This window comes from Hydra viridissima, unplaced genomic scaffold (assembly GCF_058129835.1).
Source record: "Hydra viridissima isolate aposymbiotic clone 2 unplaced genomic scaffold, HvirCarnegie_v1 scaffold_9, whole genome shotgun sequence".
Classification (NCBI taxonomy): Eukaryota; Metazoa; Cnidaria; class Hydrozoa; order Anthoathecata; family Hydridae; genus Hydra; species Hydra viridissima.
In genome coordinates this window covers 11,982,164-12,008,487 of record NW_028324308.1, presented here as the reverse complement: position 1 = coordinate 12,008,487, position 26,324 = coordinate 11,982,164, and the positions used below count along the sequence as shown (strand labels likewise).

Here is a 26,324-nt window from a genome sequence, read left to right as displayed (position 1 = left end):
TAAAGTTTTTGATGTTGCTGTAATTCTCATGTAGATCCTCTGCAAATGCAATTAGAAATTTCTTTTTAACTCCACTGTCTTTTAGAGCTCGAGAGGTGACAATTTTTTTAAAGGTGGACTGCTTGAATCATCTTCATCATTCATTCTTTGAAGACTTATTGTAAGCATTAGGAAGCCTCGACCTCCATCAATTCTAACGTTTATGAGATGACCTGCTTGAAGTTGTCTTTTAAGTGAAATTTCTGCTAGAAAGTCAAAGAGATTTTTGCAGTGAACAACTGTGTACTCTTTGTGTGGAATTTTTTTGCCTGATGATGCAGTTGTAGTTTTTGTAAAAAAATTTGTAAGTTGCAACCCTACTTCATGAAAATTTGCACAATAGTTTGGCTCAAAAAGAGGCGATTTGGAAACCAAATTTAGTGTTGTTGCAAGTTTTTTGACTTCAATATTAGACATGCCTGTAGCTTGCTGAATTTGCACCAGGTCTTGAGCACTTAACTTATACTTTTCTGCAGTTGTTGATTTTGAACATGATGCTCCCAAAAACAAATTTTAAAAAAACCTTGTTATGAAATGTAATCTTAGAACAGACAAAATGAGACCATTAAAAACAAGAAAGATACAAAATTTAAGTTACCGAGGGTAACAGGTAATGGACGACCTCCCTCAGCCACTCACAGCCTGATTGTCCCACCTGATGATGATTCTTGACCTTTGATAGTTGCAGAGGCTATCTGTTCAAAAACTTTTTTTTTTTCTGTTGAAATTTCTCTAAAGTTTAAATTCAAAGAAGTAGAGTTGCATTTATGAGGTAAGCCTTTCCCTAGTGATGAGAAATAATCTGAACATCTTTTCAGGGGATTTGTGGGATTTGAAGTTGTAGAATTATTCAAAGGATGTTTTTAAGTCAGCTTCAGCTTACCAATTTGGCAAATCAGGCAGTTATAGTTCGAACCTCTTGTCACAGTCTTGACATTTATAGTTTGAAAATTGTATAGAGTAGACAGCTTGACAGATACTCCTCTTTCAACCCTTTTAAGTTGATTTCTACACGTTCCACACATTCCAGTTGGAACTCTAGAGTCCAAAAAGTCAATGTCTGCTGAAAAAATGTTTTTGAACCTCTCAAAGGCTACACCAGAAATTTGTGAATTGCACTTTTTCATACATACAACACGCACTGTTTTTCTACACTCTTCGTGAGATTTGGCTGTATTGGGCATTTTGAAAGAGTCCAAGCAAAGTTAAAATTACAAAAAGTACTTATTTGTGTTTTCATTTTCAAGCACTTATTTTATTGTCAGCAACTAATAAAAAAATTTATGTTTTTACAGCTTCCTTATTTCACTATTAAATGACATAAATATGTAACACTGTAACAGTAAGTACTAAGCAATAAAATGGACAAAGCTATTCAAAAAATATGGGCTTAAAAAAACGTTTAAAACACTTCACTTTTAAAAGAAAGCGAATTAGCAGGTAAAGATACCCTAGGGTTATGCAATTTAAAATGGATTAGCAATAAGAGCAATCTAGTTTCCTTTTGTTTATTTTATATGGTTAATTTTTATCAAATTTTTTTTTTTCTAGTTATTCATAAATAAGTATCATCTTTTCTTCCTTATAACTTTAGGAAAGGAGCCAATAACATGAAAAAATTCAAAGTCATTTTTTTTCCTTGGACGTAGGCAGATGATTTCAATTTTTTTATTTTTTGAAACATCGATATATGGGCTACCAAACGCAATTAGTTTTATTTTTTGAGCATGATTTTTATGTTTTGAGGCTCTCCGGACAGGTGTGTAGATTTCACCTACCTAATGGAATGCTTATCGCGGAGCTGTCTACTTTTTTAACGGGCACTTATTTAAAGTGACACCGGAATTCGGTTCGGATTCGGTTTCCGGCCAAAATTACGGCCGGAACCGAAATTCGAAATGTTATTGAAAAAATATATTATAACGCTTTATTTAGCATAAAACCATTATTATCATTTTGATAAAAATGATAAAAATTTTTTTTTAAATTAGTAGTTAGGCTTGAGAATTAATGTAAATAAAATTTGGCTTTGTTTGAAAACTAATTAATTTTCTTGTTTAAATTAATTTTAAATTAACATTCATATCTTATAATGTTTTTATCGCTATAATTTGAGCTGAACTATCACCATTCCGCTTCTTCCAGCTCATTTTCTTAAACATATTGTCATGATCCAAATGGACAATTTTGAACCTCCTAAAGATGAACTGGCTCCTGCAGCTCAAAGTCTGACAATAATGAAAAAAATTCCATTCTTTTCGCACATTGTAAAAATTATTGCTCAATCTCGAACGGGGGAAAATGATTAACGTGCATTTTGGCAATCCAAGAAATCATTTAAGTGTTAAATGATTTTTTTGGATTGTCTAATTGCTTCTCGATGCCTTAGGTTTCGGAAAAACTTAAAAAAAAAATGTAAAGTTTTAATTATTTTTACTACATTAATTTTTGTTTAAATTAGAACTAACTTTTTAAAAATATATTACTTATTTTCGGTTCCGGTTTCTGTTCCTGTTACGGTTTGGATTTATTTTCGGTTACGGTTACGGTTAGGAATATTTAGAATCTATTACCGATTTGGTTACGGTTACGGCAAAATTTCTGTTCCGGTCAATCACTAGCTATTTCAGAACTGTTGAAATCACCAAGATGTAATCCTACAATACGCTGTTTTATTTCAGAGCTAATTGATTTTTTTCCCATTTTATTGGTCAAACTATGGACAAAATTTAAGCGAAAAATACCAAGTTTATTTCAAATGAAATAATACTTACTATGTATATCTTAGAAACTTTTGTTCAGTTATTATGCAAAAAAGGAAAATTAAATTTACTTTTTAGTAAAAATTTGACGTCAAAAAGTAAAAAGCGGCAGTTATAAAACTATAGGAGTGCAAGTGTGCTAAACTTATGAGCGGCTTTTTTAAACCGCTTTAATTAGCGGTCTCTGTTTAAGTTAAAAATAGATGGTGAAAATATAGTAATTTTTTTTCTAATTGTTTTTTTCTATATAAGGTTTGTTTAAGCGCTGTCCACTGGGTATGGCATAGCGTTGTAAAATGGAGTGATAGCCTTCTTTATTAAGAATCCCTTTTACCCTGTACAAATCTCCGACCTTACCAGCACCAAAGCAACCCCAGACTATCACATTACCTTCACCATGCTTAACAGATGGCGTCAGGCATTCTTCCAGCATCTTTTCATTTGTTCTGCGTCTTACAAACGTTCTTCTTTGTAATCCAAACACTTCAAACTTGGATTCATCCGCCCGCAACATTTTTTTCCAGTCTTCTTCTTTTCAATGTCTATGTTCTTTTGCCTATCTTTCTCAAACTAGAGACTCAAATGTGCTTATCTTCTTGCTTAGTTGTGCAACACGGCCTCCCACTTCTTTTTCTACTCTGATTAGAGCCTGTTCGTGCTGTCCTGTAAAGGGAGTAGTACACACCGTTGTAGGAAATCTTCAATTTCTTAGCAATTTCACGCATGGAATAGCCTTCATTTCTAAGAACAAGAATAGACTGTCAAGTTTAAGATGAAAGTTCTCTTTTTCTGGCCATTTTTGAGCGTTTAATTGACCCCAAAAATTTGATGCTCCAGAAACTCAATCTGCTCAAAGGAAGGTCAGTTTTGTAGCTTCTGTAATAAGCAAGACTGTTTTCAGATGTGTGAACATGATTGCACAAGGGTTTTCTCGTCATCAATTAGCCTTCTGAGCCAATGAGCAAACACATTGTGCCATTAGAACACTAGAGTGATAGTTGCTGGAAATAGGTCTTTATACACCTATGTAAATATTGTACCAAAAACCACACATTTGCAGCTAGAATAGTCATTTACCAAATTAGCAATGTAGGGGAGAGGGGGGAAGCTTTGAACGGGGGCAGCTTTGAAAAAATGCAATTTTGAGACGTTTTTGTATTTAAACTTAAAAAAACTAAATATTTTGTGAAGATAATATTTACCCTCGCAGTTGTCACCTGTCTTTCCAAGCATTTCTCATAAACTGGACAAAATATATAAATGATTGGTTTGTTTTAGAGGACAAATCGTAAACATTTCGATGTAAAGTTGTAAAATTTTTTGACCACATTTCTAATTAGTGAGATGTTTAATGTTATTTATAAGATAGGATAACTCATAAGATTTACAATTATAAAGATAATGTCGATCTTTAAGATAATTTTTTTTTGGAAAAATCATCGTTATTTAAATCGCTATAGGGGCAGTTTTGAATAAAATGATTGGGGCACCTTGAATCGCTGTTTAAACTTCTCGCACTTTATTGCTTGATTATTACAGCCTGAGTTTTGATTATTTAAAAATAAAAATGGTTTGAAATTATTAAAAAAAGAGAACTACAGAAGTCATAGAGGATGATATTAATAATGCTCTTCTCCAAGTTGCAAATGGATTAATGAGGCCAAAAGAAGCTGCTTTAACTTGTAATATAAAACTTAATACTTTACATTACAGAATAAAGAAGTATAAAATCTTATTATCTATGACCAAGCTTGGTTTGACAACAAAATATACTGTCGCACTAGTATTTAATAAAGATAAGGAAATAAGACTTCCTAATAAAGAGCTCTAAAGTGAATTAAGACTTTGACATACCCAACTTAAACTTCATTTCTATTTACGTTACAATCGTGTTTTTTTGAAGTTTAATGTTTAGTTGGTTTTGTAAGTTTTTTGTTTTTTTTTAATTGCTTCTATTTACAGCTTAAACAGCTTTATATAACTTTTGTTAGACCAACTCTTTAGAATGATTATAAGATAATTCAAAGCTGCCCCAGGTGTGTTCAAAGCTGCCTCAGGTTAGGGCAAGGACAAAGGAAGCACACGACGTTGAAACAACGTTGAAACAACGTTGAAATAACGTTGATCAACGTTATTTCAACGTTATTTCAACGTTATTTCAACGTCGTGTGCTTGCTGGGGATTAACTATATCACAAGATTCTTCGCTTCTAAAATAGCCACAATTTTGACATAAATGCTCAATATCAGTAGTGTAATCTGAAACATCAGCTTTTAATTCCAATAACAGTTTAGCTTTCTCAATGTTTAACTTTTCAACAACATTTTGAACATATATAAAATATGTGAACCTTGTCTAAATTTACTGAATACCTGAACCTTGTCTAAATTTACTGAATGCTTTTTCAATATAATCTGTTGAGAACTCTCCTAACATAACATAAATGAAATTGTTTTTTAACAAATATTTACACATCTCTACTAACCCATAACAAGTATGCCAAATTGAAGTACCTGTATCTCTAGTTAAGGATCTTATTCTATGTCTTTACCACTCACTTTAAGAGCCAATTCTCCGAAATCAAGTGAATATTGCAAATTTTTTTCTTGTTCTTCCGAAATAACTCTTTTGTGAGAGTCTAAAATCGAGCATCACCGTAAATTTCTTTTACACTAATTATTTTCCAGAATTTAGTAACTTTTTCTAAAAAACAAATGGTTTCATTCATATTACAAGGGTGGATAACTTTTGAATAAGTTTTGAGAGCAACTATAGTTTCATCACAAAACACTTTTAAGCAGTGTGATACATTTTGTCTTTCAATGGGATTTGGATGTATAGCTACAAAATTTAGTCTAGATAATTTAATTAGCTGATCTTTCTCAAAATCAAAGAAACATTTAAGGTCACTCCATTTAGCAGTCATATTTTGATTTTTTTCAAAATGCAATTCCTGTGTTTTTTCTGTTATCCAGTTATTTCTAATAACTTTTTAGTAGATGAACATAATCAAAAAGTAGAAAAATCCCACATTTTGTTAACCAAGGTTTTTCTTCAACTCTCTCAAATAAGTTATAAAAAGCTTGATTTGTTCGATTTCCATCACAAATAACTGAAATAACTTTTCTATTGCTAGACTTGATTGAATTAATAACATAACATACTTGCTCAAACAAAAAAGAAGCATCCAAATAACAGACAGGTATCATTTTGCACAAAAAAGATGGTCCACCTTTTAAACATTTAACCATGATACCCAAAACAGTATTTGCTAACAACTCAGGATTATCTTCAGCTTTTCCAAATAGAGAACCACCATGGTAGAGAAGAACAGACTTTACATAAACCTCATCTACCAATATTATACAATTTCTTTGATTCTCCTCTATATTTGAAAAAACAGTGCTGATAAAATTAATATCTGAAACATTCATCGTCCTAGATGTAATTTTTGTCAGTGTTTTTACATTGGAAGTTTAAAATCTTTTCTTAACTGATTGTATAGATTTGTATATGTTTAAAAATAAGAATACGATCTGATAAATGTTTCTATATTATAAATTTTCTTACCTACTTGTGATGTATTCATAGATGCAATATGATCTTGTAATATCAATTTTTGATGATCAACTTCAATGTTGTTCAGATAGCGAATTGTTTCTTCCACTCTTGACCAAAAATCAAGAGTGGTAATATGGTTTTTAGATAATGAAGAAATAAAGCAGCGAACACCAGCATGAAAAGTTTGAGTTGGTATAACACTTGATGGAATATTTGGAAAAATTGAAGGAGCTTCGATTGGTCTATCTTTCCCATTGACACGAGCTTTTAAAAAAATTTTCTGGAAAATGTCTTTCACAGACAACAGTATCTGGCTTATTTGGAAAATTACTTCTTGAAATTGAATTTATCAAACGATTTCGTTCTTCTTCATTCGAGGGAACCCTATAAACTCGTACTTTATTTTTAGTGTCATAGTTTCCTCTACATCCAGGAATACAGCACTTTTTAACCTTTTTGTAACTATCAACCGCTCTCAAATCGAAATTGTAAGACTAAACTTTCCGTAACATTGTCCGCATGAACTAGAAGCATCTTTGCCTCTGAGTACAAAAATGGCTCTGTTTTATATTCCAGGCTATGTTACAAGAAAAGATGATGTTAGTGAAAATGAATTGTTGACTGACACTGCATTTTATTTTCAGTTGTATGGAGACTACACAAAAACTATAAACAGAAGTGGATTGAGGGTACCTCTTGATTGCTGTGTTCAGTGGGGTTTTTTTTGTTACATTATTTTTATATCTGATATCATCATAAATATCTGATACCATCATAAATATCTGATACCATCATAAATATCTGACATCATCATAAATATTTGGTATCATTGTAAATATCTGATATCATCATAAATATTGATATCATCATAAATATCTGATATCATCATAAATATCTGATATCATCATAAATATCTGATATCATCATAAATATCTGATATCATCATAAATATATTGCACAACAACTTTCTGCATAAAGACATGCAGAAAGTCGTTGTGCAATATATTTATGATGATATCAGATATTTATAACTTGAACATGCTAAAGAAACATGGTGTTATATTGTCAAGTATGTTTCTTAAAAATTATTGTTTGTTTATTTCACCTAAGTCCTCTAAGGAACCTGCAATAAAGATTTTAAAATTATCTGTAAAGCATTAAAAAATATTGCTATGTACATTTTTCATAACAATTTCTTATATTTGATGATTATTTTAATAGCTTTTTTTGCATTATTTTAAAGATTGTTTATTTTTCTTTTGTGATTTCGTTTTTAAATAAAATTCATTTATTATTCTGAAAAATGTTGTTTTTCATTATTTTTTCTTGTTTTATTAAAATTTTATGATATTTAATAAACACTGCATTAGACACTTTGTGCATTGGAACAGTTCCTTTTAAATTTAACAAATTAACTGAAAATATTATAGCTCGCTTATTTTTCAGCCATTTTTTTATATTTTCCGTAACATTGTCCGCCCCCACTCAAGTGTACTAAGGCGGGAAACAAGGTTTTTTTCAGCTAAAACTGCATTTATGCTTTAGTTGATATTTCGTTCAAAAGCCAAAAAAAAAAAGCAACATATTTGGTATCGTTGGAAAGGTTTTTCAATGCACTTTTTGATGAAATTAAAATATATATTTTATAAGCAAACTCCAGGACAGAGTTGGGGTTAGAATAAAGCCAATATTTTCTGCAAAACAAGTTCGCGCACAAAGGCTAGGGCTCATTTTTGCCTAAATTAAACTTCAGCTTTGATACATATAACTACATCGTGACAAAGTCTTTCAAGTTACCATACAACTCACAAATTAAAAAAAAAAACCCAATTTTTTCTGTTTTACAATAAGAAAACTTTGCTTTTTTTTATAACAAACGCTAAAGTGAAAAGGTTTGTCACGTACTTTATGTGAACATTTTGCAATCGTATTAACTAAAAAGTAATAAAAATTTATAAATAAATTATGGTTCGGTTGCGCCAAAGACAAATGTTATAAAAATGAGTCTCGGTTGTATTTTACTCGGTTATATTTCCTCAATATTCTCGGCTGTAGTTTTCGGTAAATTTATTACATAAATTATCTTACGCATCATTCGCAACAGAACTGTTTTTTAAAAATTGCTTATATATACAAAAGAAATTATTGACGCCAAATACGGTTTGCATAATCTTAAATTATAAAGTTCTCGGTACCAAAGCTTACCGCGGTATGCATAAGTTATTAACGAAACAACCAATCGAATTTAACTAAAGCTATCGGCTTTTTTTTTTTTTAGAAAAAAACTGGTTTCCCGCCTTAGTACACTTGAGCAGTTAAAAATACGCATTTGCGACGGGAAGGCCTGTTATAAGTATCGCCATGTTTAAAAGCAAATAATTTAGGTTTTTAGCGCAAACTTTAAATGTATATTTAATAACAGACATGCAAAACGTTTTTTGTAAGTTTTATGAAAGTTTTTATGACGCAGAAACGGAAAACGTCGTATTTAAAGTACCTTCCGTCTACAATATACGTATTATTATGTCTTGTAACCCATTACTTTTCTTTCTAATCCAAGCCTAGGCTGCGAGAAAAACACACTAACAATCTCCCATAGAATGTTTTGTGAGGAACCGACGATGTACGGGCGCTCAGTTGCTGGTTGGGACTAAAAACGTTTTAACTTTGAAACGGTCGATGATACAGAAAAAAAGTTTACATTTTTGGAATTACCAGAGAAAATTAATTAATAAACAATAAATCTTTAAAAATATGTAACAGTGTTATTTGTTCACCTTCGATTATGCAACTGGTCGAGTTACAACTTGGAATTAAGTGTTTGGCATTATAAAAAGATTTTTCTAAACAACCAAAAATTACTTCTTAGAAAATTTTATGACAATAAGGCAATGCTTTCATGAGCAATTTAGCATCAAAGTGGTCTTGGAAGGCTCTGCACTAATTAAATCCGAAGTTTCCTGCTTTTTTTTAAAAACTCAGGACTCAATTGATTGATGTACAATAGAAAAAAAAAAAAACTCATATCGTTAGAGTGACTTACAGATAAAAACGAAATGAAGTGAGCGTATATAAAATGTTTTTTTTTTTTTGTTAAGTCAGACCTTTGTTCTATAAAAGTATTATAGTGGATTTTGGTTCCAATTTTACCAAATAGATAAACTTAGAATAAAAATTCAAAGAATTAAGCTGATAGTGTTACTTTTAGCTAATGCTAGAGAATATATAATAGAACAATTGAAAAAGAGTGACCTTACCCCCTGAAATTAATTGGGAGTTCTTAAGTCTTCACTGATCGAACTCATAAAACTAATTTAAAACCATTAAAATAAGATTTGAAAAAAAAGTTTGAAACAAGTTCGAAAGTTTTTGTAGTGCCAACCTGGAGAAGCTGGCGTAATCGTTATCTTAACTATTTAGACATTAAATGAGTCAGCTTTTTTTATTCAATTTAAAAGTACGCGTTTTCTTCTTATTAATTCGGAATTCTTTTGATGTACGAGTCCTGGATCAACTAAAAAAAAGTTTACTACTCATCTTGTTTTTAACTCTTTTTTAAATTTTAATTATTATAAATCCAATCAGCACAAGATATGTAAAAAATGGTGTCACATTTGCCTTTTATGTCAAAATTTAAAAAAGAAATGACCTTATCAGTTATTCCATACTACATTTAAAATAAATTAATTCAACGTAATTTTCACAAAATTGTCAAAAATAAACCATTAGATAGTGGTTGTTATTTCAACATAATGAATTCATTTAATTATGAAAGTGGCCTAACTGAAAATAATAAAGCAGAGATCACAACCCGGTCGAATTTATTTATGAACAATCAATAAAAAAAATTGTGTTTGAAATGTTGTGATAAGTTGAAAGTTAGAAGTTAAAAGTTTTTGACATCACGAAATCGAAAATCTGTTACAGACTTTTTTAAAAAAGCGAGACATGCTCAGAACAAAAGCGTCAGTGGACAAATGGAGAAAGAAAGTGTATGGAATTTGGTATCCGGATGGTGTGGAGAGAGCAACAAGATCACAGTGATAGTTTTGTTTGGTTAATATTCTGAGCATCAACAGAAGCAACCGTAGTAAATTAAAATATCCTGATCTGGATTCGACAAGACGACCCGTTCCACATTGTGACGAAATATCGGTGTCAAGTTATACGAATCTACCCAATATGCCACTCCTGTAATTTAAAACCTGTGGTGATCAAAAAGACTTAGACTTTGAAGGACCTTAAACCATAATCAGGGTTCAGTCGGAAAGAACTTAACGGCCTTATCAGAAACCTCGGTCTGACAAAGAATTTGTCATAATTGTTAGCATACAGACTAGCCGAAAAAAAACTGTCTGTTAACGGATACAAAAACTGCACTGTATCGCAAAAGAGAAAAGGATTTTTTTGTTTATTTCACACAAAAACAATTTCGTATTTTGGACTATTGTTAAAACTGTGTACTCGAATACATGCCTTTTGACTGGCGACTATTTATAGGCAGTTCAAAACGAAGCCTCAAGTATATGATTTTACACAACGACAACCAATGCAGGTCAAAACCGATTATTCATTTATTCGGAATGAAGGAAGACCATGGCACAATAAACACTGTACTAGATAAGATATCGTACTGTGATCATCAATGGGTCATCTTTGTGGCTTTGAAGATGGTTAAATTTCCATGTTTTATATGTCTTTGGGACAGCTGACATTGGAAAAAAAAGGCAGTAATCAACGAGAGAAAACGTGGGAACGGCCAAAAAGAAATTATCGCAGAGCCATTGGTTGACCAAGAAAAGATAATACTATTAAATAATAACTAAATAATAAGTACAAATGCTATAAATACTAAATATGTACTATAAATACTAAATAAATACTAGATAATAGTTAGAAAAGATAATACACTACACATTAAACTAGGTTTGATAAAAAGTTTGTTAAAGCGTTGAATAATTATGCATGCTTATAACAGGTACATATGCAAAAAGTTTTTATTGCTGACCATTGAGAGGTTGAAAGCGGGTATATTCGTTTGACTGCAAATCCAAGAAATCCTGAAGGATCATTGATTTGGGGATTCCATGGAGATAGGTGAGGCAGCTGCTTGGTCCTCATTTAGTTTGGTGGTCAGTAATTTCCTTGGAAACCATAAGTCGTCTAACACATGGGTTGGTTTCCAACTTACCTCGGTGATGTTAGCGAAGAGCAAATGAGAGATTAAACTAAAAAATGGTATCGTGGACAATTGGATACATATATGACTACTGTTGAAGTATGCATCTTGAATGTCCACGAATCCATTCATGGAAGGAAATGCGAAAATTGTAGAAATTGTAAAATTGCTTCTGCAACATGATTGACTGAATTTGGTGAAAATTACCTTTCAAGTATTACCGTCTTATTGACATTAAAATAAAAATCTCTAGTGTATTACGTATATGACTGACATATTACATACAGGGGAAACTGGGGCTAGTTGGTAACAGGGGTAAGTTATCACACTTTGTTTAACTTTGCAATATTCCACCAGAAATTTCCAAAATTCACATGGAACCTTCCCACTTAACTATCTATTAGTGAAATATTAAGGCTATAAGCGCATGCGCTTAGAAGTCATAGCGATTTTTGTGTTTTTTTACTAACTTTGTAACTTTTATAACTTTATTACTTTTTCAATTTTAAAAAGCAATGGTATTAGCAACAAGTAAACTCAAATAGATGTAGGTGTTGCATGGTTTGCTCTAAACAGTCACATTTTGTGCTTCTCAATAATTCGCGTTTTTGGGGATTTATAAGCTATTTTGTGAGCAAAAAGCTTTTGGGGCTAGTTGGCACAATCATCACGGCGCTAGTTGGCAACATGTGCCAACTTACAACTTTTCGCGTTGACCATAAATTCACTTAAGTTATATAACAATACAGATCTACAGACATGAGAAATTATAAAAAAAATGCAGACAGGCCTGTAAAAGTAGACAAGCCATGCAAAAAATGTTGTTGGTGCTATTTTTTATAGAAGAAAAGTTTATTCGATCAATGGCAATAAAAATTAATGTCAAAAAGTATTTTTGGATAAAAATCATCAAGAGTTTTCATAAAAAAGATGCGCTTGAAATAGATGCATAATGTTGCTAAACATGTCTCTTTTTATATGGTGTGCCAACTTACCCTGAGAGTATAAGCAACTTACCCAAGCCGAGGTAAGTAGGCACATATTTTTTTCTTTTTTGGGGGAATTCTACGACCCCTAATTTCACTAAAAAAGCTCTGACATCTTAGACACCAAAAATTTGCGTTCCCCAGTGTCATAGGTATATTGTCTTTTTGTTATACCAACAGCAGGATTATGCGCCTGTGATTTTACATTTTTTAAAATTTCAATTGAATTATAATAAGCCATGACTGTCTTTATTTTAAGATTATGTAAATGCAATGTTTTATTTTTATGTTAAGATTATGTAAATGCAATGTAATTTATTTTCGTCATTAAGTTACTTGCCTTCCTGACGTCATCCAGTTCTTTACTTATATGTCTTTTTGCAAATGTAAAAAGTAAACCTATATTACAGTTTTAATAAAGTGGCTGTATTAAAAAAAAAAAAAAAAATAAAAATAAGTAAAGAGAAAAATAAAAAAATAAAGATATCCAAAGAAGAAGTAAGTTTATCTTTTTCATTTCTCTTTCATCGCTGATTTTTCAGTTACTCGTGTTCTATTTTTTTGATAAAACGCCAAATAGCTATAGCTTTCGCACAGAGTGGTAGCTCCTTAATCCAAATTTGATTGAGATCTCGAAAAATCTTTCCCGAAAGTGTTTCTTTACCAGGTTTTTTGGTATGGTCGCTTTCGATCATTCTTATTTACACTTGATCAATTAGTGGTTTAGTGTTTTACAGCATTTTTTATATAAATGTTGTTAAAAACCTAATCACCAACCAATATCTTTTTCGTTTTCGTTTTGTTTTAGCCTGTCATCAACGCACAGTGGGCCAGATATATAGGATATGGTGGACAAAACCTAATTATTACCCAATTGCTCCCCAAATCCATTTAGATATATAAATAATCATTATATATGAAATAATATTTATTTTTATCAAGAATATTTTAATTTTTAATGACAAAATTACAATTAATAGGCTTAGTAAAAAAAATTTTTTTAAATCAAACTTCTTTTCAAAAATCAAACAACAAATTGTGTTTAGCTACAAAGAATAAGAAGAAGGTGGAGCTGATTCCCTCAGCAAAGCCAGAACTTTGGCTTAACATCATTAAGAAAAGGTCATAACAAAAATAGTAAGAGTTTTAAAAAAATCCCCAGAACTGGGGATTTTTTTAAAACTCTTACTATTTTTGTTATGACCTTTTCTTAATGATGTTATGACAGGATCACTAGATACAAGTAGTCTGTTAACCAGGTCGCGATTTGTATCTATTCTAGAAGTCTTTCTACTGAAATTTTCCCTAAACTTTTTAAAATCCTTGTTGCGGGGCTCTTGTGCCTCCTCTGACATCAGTCCAATTGGCAAGTACTGTCTAGCAATAATGGCATGGCCATAAACAAAAATTTTGTGTACTGATTGTGACATGTAATACCAGGAATACTTAGATATGTAAAGTTTAAGAGCAGTAATACAAAACTCTTTAAACTTGACAATACCAATTTTAAATCCAGATGATAAAGTGACTAGAATGATGTAAAAATAAAATAAAAGAGTTTCATCTACTTTCAAAATTTCGGCAGTTGATTGATAGTCTGCAAAGGCTCGTCGGGCGGTGTTTCCATCATTACTGGTACCTACAAATTGCATATATGTGATAGTTAACCTGATGATTCATATACAAGTATTTATGTAATTTCACTTACCAGATCCTCCACTTTTTGGGAAACCCACAACCAGTCCCATTTGGTTCATAAATTCTGTCTGGATACGTTTCTTCATTTGCTTAACATTTTCCTTGTCTTCAATAGCTCTAGACTGCCACTTTTGAGTTTCCAGCTTGTATCCAATATGTAATACCATTCCAAAAAACCTAATCCAGGAATGCAGGCTTTATATTTCCTTATATTTCCAACTTTTTATTTCCCCGGTTTGCATCCTTCCATTTCTTTTGATATACTTTTAAAAACGCAGCACATCCAGTAGAACCCAAATTCATAGAGACTAGAATAGCTTCTACAGACAAAGAAAACGATTTATCACTAGGTTTTAGTTGGTCATGCCGTATACGTTTATGGGCATCACTTATCTTCATATCAACTACAAAAAAATGATTTTAACATAATTAGTGCAACCACTATAAACTAATATAACATGAATATGGCCATTATTTTCATTTCAGCTACATTTAATTAGGCCAGTATAATAAGCACAGCACCTATTATTACCTAAAACCAAAAAAGTAGGTTTGTCGCGAATAGCATTTTACGAAAATATCTTTTTTTAAATGTTTACCAAACTTAAAGGGGCAGCTAAGAGCAGAATTAAACACCACCAACAGGCTATACATATATTGTATTAACTTATTTTAACATTAATAAGCTGTTCCAGCAGGTTCTAAACTATATGCGCCACTTTTAATATAATATTTTGATATTATAAATAAGAATCTTGCCTTTATATATCAAAATGAAACTGTGAGTTTAATACAAGACCTTGGAATTTGTGGTGGTATTTTTCGTAAAGCTATAAAATTAAGTTTTAATAATGTGTCAATTAATTTTGCATATGTTAAATAGTTTAAAGGTTATTCATTGTCATAGTTGTAGGTGATATATCTATTATAAAAATTAATAAATGAATTTCTAAATATATTCAGTTGTAAATGATATTTGTACATTTATGATGTACTATCAAACTACAAAAAATGTTTTAAACCATACATTATGCTCTTATATACATAATATACTAAGTAGTTGGAAGTATTTCGAATATTTTTTTTTTGAGGTTTTGTCTACCACCTGGCCCACTGTGCAACGCTTTGATTAGAACTATTTTCTTTGCACACTTGCTATGGCCTTTGTAATTGTGGTTACAATTATTATTGAATTTTGTGGTTTTTTTATTCACTGGTTTCACCGTTCATACCACCATCGCCATCAAGCGAACCATTGAGCTATTTACATTCTTAGTTGAAATCAGTAGGCTGTAACTATTATTAATTCAATTAAATATCCCATGAGGCTTACACGCAATAATTTGCCTGCACAATACTATCATTAGGCCGGGTAAATAAAAATGAGCAATTGCTTTTACTGAGTAAATTGCTTAACTTTACGTGAATAAAAACTTAAGCAAAGTTTTTATTCACGTAAAGTTGTTGAAGTTTTTATTCACGTAAAGCTGACCAATTACTGAGAAAAAGCAATTGCTTATTTTTTTATTCACCTGGCCTATCATTAGAGACAGAAGAAAATCACGGTAAAAAAAAACAAACAAACAAACAAACAAAAAAAAAAACAAGTAGCACAGCAACAAAATGCCATATTCTTATTAAGAATTCTTAATTAAGAATTAAAAAATTCATCCCTCCAACTATTGCATAGCTACTTCTTAGCTGTGGGTTACTCTCGGATGGTAATATTTGTTCATTACGAGTGAAACTGTTTTTACTCAGTACCAGGGAAATCTCAAAAAAGAAAAAAAAGAAGAACCCAAAGGTCGACCACTGGATTTTGAATTTCGAGCCACATCTGAAGAAACCCTACCTCTTAGCTTTCATTATCCCGACCCTCCTCCCATCTAAGTTTATGTAAATTTTGCTCGTCCTTTATCGAAATTTATATTGAAAATTATCATATATAGAAAGAAATCGAGAAAAACGAGGAGAATCAGAGTTTAGTTCATAGCATCGAGATGTTCGTTAATTGGGCTTCATAAACCGATACTTGTTATATCAATATTCTTTTCTATTGCATAAATAATTTAGGTATAGAAAGTGCAATAAAAGGAGGAAAAAAAAAAGATGTCTTTCTATTCTAATTGTAGGGATTGGGAGGGGGACGTTATTATCTATTCGTAAAAAAAATATATGAGATATTTTCCTATCTTCTATTGGATTATGTCAGATGATGAAGATTAAAGAAAGCGTATTTTAAATTTATGTTATTTTTAAAAAGTTGTGTCGATCAATTTACAAGAAGAAGTTTAGTATTAAATTTTGATTTTTAGTACTTTGATGTGAATTTAAATCAATCCACAATCGTTAACCAAATGACGTAAATGATTTTGCTGCTTAACTTTGCTTAAAGAAAATAAAATAATCCGTAAATTTTATTACTGAATTTAAAGTTAATCGATGCGAAACTTTTAAATAATAACTTAAGAATATTTTTTGAAGGTTGTTTCTTGGCATTTTCTTAATTGAAAAACTTTTTTTATATTAGATTATATTTATATAGAAACTCCATTTGTGTAAGCATAATTAAAACAGTATAAATTAACTTATTGTCTCTTTTCACGGTCGTTCAAAAGCGACAAGTTCTTATACGCAAGCGCAGTAGTAACTTTAAAAAAGTCAAATTTTAATAATAGCTACGGTCCGTGGCAACGAATTTTTTTATTTAGTTGACTGACTATTTATATATGTTTTCATATAAATCAACATTTTAAACTCTTTCTAAAACTGAAATCATAATGAGCATATCTCAGTTGCATAAGAAAATGATTTAAATAAGATGAAGATTATATCAAAAAGTTTAAAATTGTGCTTTTCTAAGTAAATTAACATTCTTGAATATGCTGATTTCTTTACACTTTTAAAAACATATTATCTAATATTCTGAGCGTAGAAATTAGTTTTTTTTTTTAAACTCAGATGAGTTTTTATAGTATTTAACACTTTTATCAGATCTTTGCACTCAATTTTTTCTTCTTGTAAAAAAACATACAAACACACACGCAGATATATATATATATATATATATATATATATATATATATATATATATATATATATATATATATATACACACACTGTGTCAAAAAAGGTTTCATCCACCTGTCCTGTTCATTTTTCAGACGCGATAACTTTTTTAAACGAAGATATTAGCAAAATTTCAACTAAATGATATCAGTTAACCATTCAAGAAATATTGTAAAAAAAGATTTTACAAAATAAAGAATAGAAAATTAAATATCGCATTTTAAACTACACAATGCCTGTTTTTTGCGCCAAAAAAGTTTTCATCCACTTTACAAAAATAAAATAAAATTGTTATGCATACTCAATTTGCTAGTGTTTTAACATCTTCTGTTTCTATTACGAGCTTTTATTACCTCATGCAGTCTGTTTTTCATAGTATCAACTAATTTTGGGTAATTTCTGGAGTGATTGAGCCCCACTCCTTCATAATTACTGATTGGAGTTGTTGCCGATTCCTCACATCATGGTTCCTAAATCTTCTACCCAATTCATCCCACAGATGTTCGATAGGACTTAAATGTGGAGATTGTGGGGGTGTATGAAGTTGTTTGGCTATTTGAAATATAAGCCATTCCTTGACATTTTTGGCTGTATGTTTTGGATCGTTATGTTGCTGAAAAATGAATGACTTAGTAAGTCCCAATTTGTGGGCACTTTCTTCCAGATTATTTTTTAGAATGTTTAAATTCACATTTTGATCTATATTTCCATCAATGAAAACCAAGTTTCCTAAACCTGAAGCAGTCATACACCCCCACACTAAAACACTTCCTCCACCATGCTTCACCGTTGGACACAAGTTTTGTTTTTTAAATGCTTCATTTGGTTTTCTCCAAACTTTAGCTCTTCCATCTGATGAAAACACATTAAATTTTGACTCATTGGTGAAAAAGACAGATTCCTAGAATGTTTGTGGTTCATTAACATAAAGCTTTGCAAAATATAGTCGTTTGGCTTTCTTTACTTTGCTGATGTAGGGCTTTTTCAATGGTAATCTACCATTGTATCCAGCTCTTCTTAAGGTTATTCTAATAGTTTCAGGATCCACTTTTAAATTGTAATCATTTTGCAGCATTCCAGCAAGTTTTGGAGCACTTATTTTAGGATTCTGGATGACTCTTCTCAGAATAGCTCGTTGATGCAATACTTGAATCTTATTTGGACGTCCTGTACGTGGCTTAACAGCAACTTTTTTGGTGGTTTGGTATTTCTTGATAATAGACTGCACAGTTGAATGTGGTTTTTTTACTATTTCTCCTATATTTCGCTGTGATTTTCCCTCCTTCCATAGTCTAACAATAAGTGATCGAAATTCCTCTGCAACTCTCATTTTTAATAATTATTCTACCAAAAATTAAAAGTATAAAAGATTCATATAAAGAAAAAATAATAGAAAAATCTTACTAAATCTAATTTATATTTAAAAAACGTTACTTCAATACTGATTACATAACATATTGAAGTTGGAGTGCAGGGTGGATGAAAACTTTTTTAGCGCAAAAAACAGCCATTGTGTAGTTTAAAATGCAATATTTAGTTTTCTATTCTTTATTTTGTAAGATCTTTTTTTACAATATTTCTTGAATGGTTAACTGATATCATTTAGTTGAAATTTTGCTTATATCTTTGTTTAATAAAAAGTTATTGCGTCTGAAAAATGAACAGGACAGGTGGACAGGTGAAAATGAAAGCTTTTTTGACATAGTGTGTATATTATATATATATATATATATATATATATATATATATATAGTGAACTAGTGAAAAGCTTCCAAACAGCTGATGAAACATTGCATTAATACATAGAAGTTGCTCATGAATGTAAAGCAAAAAAAGGGCATATTGCAAAAAAAGGGCATATTGCAAAAAAACCTGGAAGAGTAAGGAATTTCCTGCTATTGGTTTGTTTAAGCCTCTGCTTAAGCAATCAAATCACCAATTCATCAATGGCAATTGATGAATTGGTGATTTGATTGCTTAAGCAGAGGCTTAAACAAACCAATAGCATTAATGGCAATTGAGAAGATAAATTGCTTAAGCAGAGGCTTAAACAAACCATCTAACATTAATGGCAATTGAGAAGATAAATAATATGAAACTGTGACAAAAAACTTTTTTCTTCATGAATTGGTTATTGAGAATATAACTATATCTAATTAGATTATACAGCCGTTTTATTGACAATAAATGCTTATTAAAAGCCTTAATTAAAATTAGAAATTTTGTTAAATAAATGATGATGAAGATGATGAAGATGATGATGATGATGAAACTAAATTAGATGCAAATGAGAATATTGATGATGATAATGATGGGGCTGATTGTGGTATTATTAATGATTTATCAATGCAGATGCACTTATGATTAATATCTAAACTATATTCTTTGATTGAATTAAAAATTTTTTTACATAGACATGCAACAGTCAAAATAAAAGAGAATTTGTTTTAATACTGGAAGTCAAATAAGCTGTTTATATTTTGGAAATGTTTCATTGAGTTGGTTAACCTTTATATTTTCCAAAAGACAGAAAAAACAAAATAGGTGTTCACATTTTTTTAGAGTTTTTGGTTGTTTTGGTATTTTACCATAAAAATTAAACTGGTAAAGCTGTAAACGAGGATTGATTTCTTTTTTTAGCTCTTCAATATCTATTTCCATGTCATGTGCTGTCACAATGTTTTTTTTTAATGGTAAAAATCATGGAAGATGATCACACTTTTTTACCAATGCCAGGGCAACCAATAAGCTTTTTATTTTTGTTTTAGTGATTTAGTAACATTTAAACTTTTACTGAGTTTTTCTATCTGCTGACAACAAAAGCATTCATCACAATGAGTTTTCCAGTTCATATTTAAAAGAAGTGTTTTTGATTTCATTCTTTTGATCATATTCTTTATGGTATCATAACGCTTTGAAAATTTTTAGATGAGTGCACATTCTTTAAATCTGACAACATGATATGGAATACATATTTCAATGTTATTTTTTGGTTTATTCCAATAGGATTTTTTCCCAACCAAATATCCACAGACCCTGTAAATAAGATTCTAATTTTTGTGATGAATTTTCATCTAAAGATAATAAAACTTTTTGGATAGTTCTTGTGTTTATATTCATGAAGTGAATTAAGCTAATAAATCAATAAAAAACTGCATATAAAGTAAAAGATTTTATTTAAAATTATTAAAAACATTTAGTGACGTTTTTCACATAAGAACAATTTTTATTTCACAAACGATATAAATAAAATGTTATCAATTTAGGACAATGGTTAGATGTAAATTTTGAACAAGAAAAAAAAACTCAGCGCTAAGATTTTTTATAAGTAATAAAAAGTTAAAAGATTCATATAAGTTGAAATAGAAAGACTTTTAAGTTTTACCGCTCAAAAAAAAAGTAAAAAGATTTCCAAATTTGTAAACAAATCAAAGAAAAAAATTTTTTTTAGGTAGATCCTCTTCAATCATAAAATATAATTCCCCTTTAATTTTACTTACTTTTTAATAAAATTAACTTACCGAGACATTACTAACACCCTAAAAGCTGGTTATCAACGTAGACGATTTTAAAAAACGTGATAAGTAATGAAAAATTGGTCGCTACGTTTTTTTATGATTGATTCTGATAGAGAATTTTATGCTGATTCAGAAAAATATAAAAACATAGACCTGAAAATCAACGGAAAATGCTCTAATTCGAAGTCAAAGTTATAAAAATTCCCACTAAAAACCCTGATATTCGCCATTTTGAAAATAATAAGTTAATGATCGTTTTGCAGACAAAAGCAATACATTAATAGCATGGTTTTTACGTTAAAAATGTCGTAAAAGTATGTTTATCTAGCGTAAAAGTATGTTTATCTAGCAATTTTTTGTGGCAATGAAAATAGCCGTTTTTATGATTTATTAGAGAATAAACCAGGGATGTGGAGTCGGTAAGCTGCTGTTCCGACTCCGACTCCGACTCCGACTCCTTGATTTTATCATGGACCGACTCCGACTCCGACTCCCGACTCCGACTCCGACTCCGACTCCTTCATAAGTAACCAATTTGTAACAACAAATAGTTGTTTGTTTTACTACAGTTATTTGTTTGTAACTGTAGTAGAATGTTAACATTGGCTAGTTCATCACTATGCTACAAATAATTCAACCACTTAGTGCTTTAAACAATATTTATAAGAAAACAATTTCTGAACAAACAACTTTTCTGAACTCTTGTTATGCAATAAACTCTTATGCAGTCGCTAATAACATTATAAATTTGTCAAAATCATGTTTGAAATATTGTCAGTTGGACAATATTTCAAACATGAAAGAATTTGTTCTTCTTTAAGTTTATATTCTTTAAGAATCTTTTCTACTAAGACCTGGAGAAATTCGCTGGTGTGATTAGTTTTGGCGTCTTTTACTGCCAATGTCTTGGTAACTGCTTCATTTTTTTCAAAAAAGAATTAAACATTGGTTGCAAAATAGTTCACTCTGGTAAGAAACACAAAGCGTCCCTTGAGACATTCATTAAGTTCTTCTTTTTATTTAACAGCTTCTTCAATCACTAATTTTCTAATATTCTCTCTCTCCAGAGAAACAAAGTTAATTGAATTCTTACAGCCTTTCTGTTTGTGGAGCAACTCTTTGGTGCTTGGTGGTGGCACGCCTAGCTTTCTACTAAGAGTATGTAGCACAGTGCCAGACAATTTAAGTCGGGAGTTAGGGGATTATGTAGTTATATAGTTTAAGGGAAGGTAGAGGAGAGCGCAAGGGAGGTGATATATGATTCTCAGTGATAAGCAGCAAAATACCCTATTGCTTATCACTGTTTTAAAGGCCTTAAAATAACATATCAAACTCCTTGTCCTCCAGTTGTTGCAAACTACAATTCTCATTATGTCTGGATATTCTACAGCTTTCAGACCATCCTGAGACTTGTAGTTTTGTAACATCTATAAAATCCTTATGAAAGTTATGAAAGTTTGAAAGATTTTTTTTAAACCGGAGTCGGAGTCGGTACAATTTTTCCGACTCCGACTCCGACTCCAGCCAAAATAAGCTCCGACTCCGACTCCACGACTCCGACTCCACGACTCCGACTCCACGACTCCGACTCCACGACTCCGACTCCACGACTCCGACTCCGACTCCACAGCCCTGAAATAAACTATAATGCAAGTAATATACTTTCGTAATAAATTTTAAAAAAGAATTCAACAGTTTTTTTTCCTAAAAGAAGAACTTTTGAAACTTAGTTCATTGTTGTTTTATCACATTTAAATTTTAGAAATAGTAACCTTCAAACCGTTTTTTAATAAAAAAAAACCAGCGTACGATACGATGATAATTATTTATCAATTTGTCTACATTCTCACATTCTACGTTCAACCTTTATTTGTAATCTTCCATTAATTTCATTTCGTTATAACACTTTCGTTATAATACTTTAAAATAATATGGAAAAGGCTTATTGAAACCAGGTCTGTTTATTGCGCAATGTAACGGTAATTAATTTTCATTAAAAATGAAAGCGTTTTGAAAAAAAATGGCGAATATTAGGGTTTTTGGTGGGGTTTTTTACAACTTTGACTTCGAATGAGAGCACTTTCCATTGATTTTCAGGTGTTTGTTTTTATATTTTTCTGAATCAGCATAAAATTCTCTATCAGAATCAATCATTAAAAAAAAAAAAAGGTGGGAGGGGGGGGGGGGGAGAAACTGCAGTAGCGCCAAAATTCATTCTGTAAAGAAGGTCCGTAGACATTTTGAAAGTTCTAAAATTTTCATAATCCAACTGCGCTTGCGCACAATAACCTGTCGCTTATTAACAGAGTTTGAACGACCGTGTTTTGGCCTCTAAAACAAGAAGCACTAATAGCTAACAAATCAATCAATTGTATGAAAAACTTTTAAAAGTTTATTGTTTTACACTGGTCCCATGAAAACGCAGTTTTTTTTAATTCACACCAGACATAATTTCACAAAACTGATTTAGCAGCATTGAATTAGTTTTTATCCTTGTGAAATGGTGAAATACCATTTTATCGTATTATATGCATTATTAAGAAAAGAGCTTTAATAACAAAAATTAATTAAAACAAACAATATATTAACGCTTGTAAATTAAAATAAAAGCATAATAATAAATAAAGCAAATACAAAAATATTTAAAAAAAAAAAAGATAAAAAAAATTTTTTACAGAAATTTTTTGTTAAATTTATATATATATATATATATATATATATATATATATATATATATATATATATATATATATATATATATATATATATATATATATATATATACACACACACTCAAAATTAAAAATTTGATTACTTTAGTTCAAACATGCAGTATTTCTCAAATGTTAAAAAAAGTGACGTCCTAATTATGCTGAAGAAATATTTTCCCATTTTGGTTTGGCTCCCTCAATACAATTTGAAAAAATTTCGCGGTGACCTGATTGCCGGACTGACGTGTGGTGTTGTTGTTATTCCACAGAGCATCGCATTTGCCAACCTTGCTCAACTTCCACCACAAAACGGATTGTACGCTTCGTTGACGCCTGGTTTGATTTATAGCATATTTGGTACATCGAAAGATGCAAGCACAGGTACAGGAATAACATTAGGTTTGTATACATCCAGGTTCAATCCAACTCACACTACAATTGGTGCTTCTCTTCTAAGTTTTTTAGTTGGAGATATTTTGCTACTGATGGGCATTTTTAAACTGGGCTTTTTGATAAAGTATGTACCTCAGCTTGTGATCAGTGCGTTTGTATCAGCGACAGCCATCACCATTATTGTAACGCAGTTTTCTAACTTGCTTGGAATTAAAAAAGCACCTCAAAACGTGTTTGAGATTCTTAAGTACATTGTTGTGAACATCAAGCTTACGAACACATGGGATTTGACTATGAGTGTTTGTTGCTTAGCATTTCTGGCTTTTTTTGTTTGGCTTTCGAACAGAAAACTCGAACCTAATCCAAAAAACTATGTTGTTTTCAGAGCGGTGATGAAAAAAGTCATTTGGTTTTTGTGCGCCGGTCGAATGGCTCTGGTGTGTCTCTTTGCCACCATTGCAGTGTATATTTTTAGCTCAAACAATATTCAAAACAAGTTTTCAATAGCTGGTAATATTCCAAGAGGAATGCCGCACGTAGAGGTGAGAATTTATGACATTTCAACTCAGAGGCTACCTTTTCATTTACAAATTTGGTCCTTGGTTTTACACTCTCAATCGATTGTATAATTCATTAAGCTATTAAGATATACAACTTTTGTTTTAAGTTCATTTTGATATATGACCAAAATCTTTTTCTATGCCAACTGCGTTAGAGTTAAAGCAAAACTAAACAGATTTCAGTCTTCATGGGTTTACTAAAACGCATCCTTCTCTTGTTTTAATTTATTTCCATTGATCTGAAATAGGATCTCAAATATCAAGTTTCAACAGTAAAATCTCAATGACCAAATCTTAACAATCAAACTTCAGCAATTAAACTAATTAAATCGATAAAATAAAAAGCAGCTTCTCTTGAAACATCAAGGAAGTTATCAAAGGCACATCGCACTCATACCCATTATAATAAATATTTCACAGGACCCGTTGTTTAAAACTCTTCTCAGCTATCATTATACTGCAATGACAAGGTACCCAATGTTTTTTTTTAGGTTGAGGTATTAGGGGGTGGGGTTGGGCAGAGATTGATTGTTATAATATTTCTTAATTGAGGCCAATATAATTTAAGTGTGCTTTATCATTTGTCATTGTTTTAATAGTTACTGTTTAAATTTAGAATCCGTTTAAGCCAATAAAGATCAACAATTCGACAACGAAATCAACAGGGGAATTAATCGAAGGTTTCGGTGCATCTCTCTTTGTTTTACCAATCATCATGTTCATCGAGCAAATGTCTATTACAAAAGCGTTCGGCAGGAAGTTTGATTACAAGGTGAAAGCGCAACAAGAACTGATCGCAATAGGCGTGTGCAACATCGTTGCCTCTTTTTATGGAGGTTGGATTGTGGGTGGAAGCTTTACACGTTCGGCTGTAAACTCAATAAGTGGTGCTCAAACACCTTTAGCAGGTCAGTTAGCTATTTTAACATCCGTTTTTAATATTAACATGCTTTCCCAAATTTTAATTGTAACTGGGATATATATTCATTTGTTCTTTACAAGGTTTAATTTCTGGCGTAATTGCTTTAATCGCCCTACAGCTGTTAACCCCAGCATTCTATTACATACCATCGTCCGCTTTGGGAGCCATGATGTTGATGGCTGTATTACCAATGATTGAAATAAGTATGCTGAAAAATATTTGGAAACTGTACAAATGGGGTTTAATCCCGTTTTTTGCTACTTTCTGTGTCAGTTTTTATAAACTAGAATACGGAGTTTTAGTGGGAACAGGAATTTCCTTAATAACGATGATCTCGCGCCAACTTCGCCCAAAGTACTTACTTGATAGAAATTATCAAAATAATTCTATAACTCTGCTGATGCTTGAAAACTTAACTTATCCTGGTTTGGATGCTATGAACAAGATTATTCATTCTGAAATAAAAAACTTCGAAGGAGTTGAAAGATTATTTTTCGACATGTCAACTATGATACGAATCGACTTTACAATTCTAAAAAACTTTGAATCTCTGCAAACTGAACTTTCCAAAAAGGAAATTGCGCTTCATTTTGTTAACTTTTCAAGAGAGTCTGTGAGGAATATTTTTGCGACGGCAGGATTATTAATTGACGACAAAAACATTGACCAAACGGTTTTCCTATCAACGTGGATATGAGTAAAATGCAAAGATGTTTCACAACAAGTCAAATGCTGAACTGAAAAAAGTAAATCTTGCGTTAAGTATGAGAAATAATAGAGATTGTTTACTTCTTTGTATATAAAAGACTTTTTAAGCACTTTTTAAATTCTCTTGCTTTCAGTTGATTTTTCTCTATTTTAGATGATTGTATAATAGGTAAAATTGCAGAATACATACATACATACATACATACATATATACATAC

General features: G+C 31.0%; 1 protein-coding gene across 1 annotated transcript; it reads left to right on the top strand.

Annotated features, from left to right (window-relative positions):
- The first annotated feature begins 12,919 nt into the window (after nt 1-12,919).
- Nucleotides 12,920-26,222, top strand: LOC145185603 (sodium-independent sulfate anion transporter-like). The gene is made up of 4 exons (XM_090099212.1): nt 12,920-13,025; nt 23,633-24,458; nt 25,093-25,384; nt 25,479-26,222. The coding sequence occupies exons 2-4, from the start codon at nt 23,640-23,642 to the stop codon at nt 26,093-26,095; spliced, it is 1,728 nt and encodes a 575-aa protein (XP_089955338.1). The 5' UTR covers nt 12,920-13,025; nt 23,633-23,639; the 3' UTR covers nt 26,096-26,222.
- The last annotated feature ends 102 nt before the right edge of the window (nt 26,223-26,324 follow it).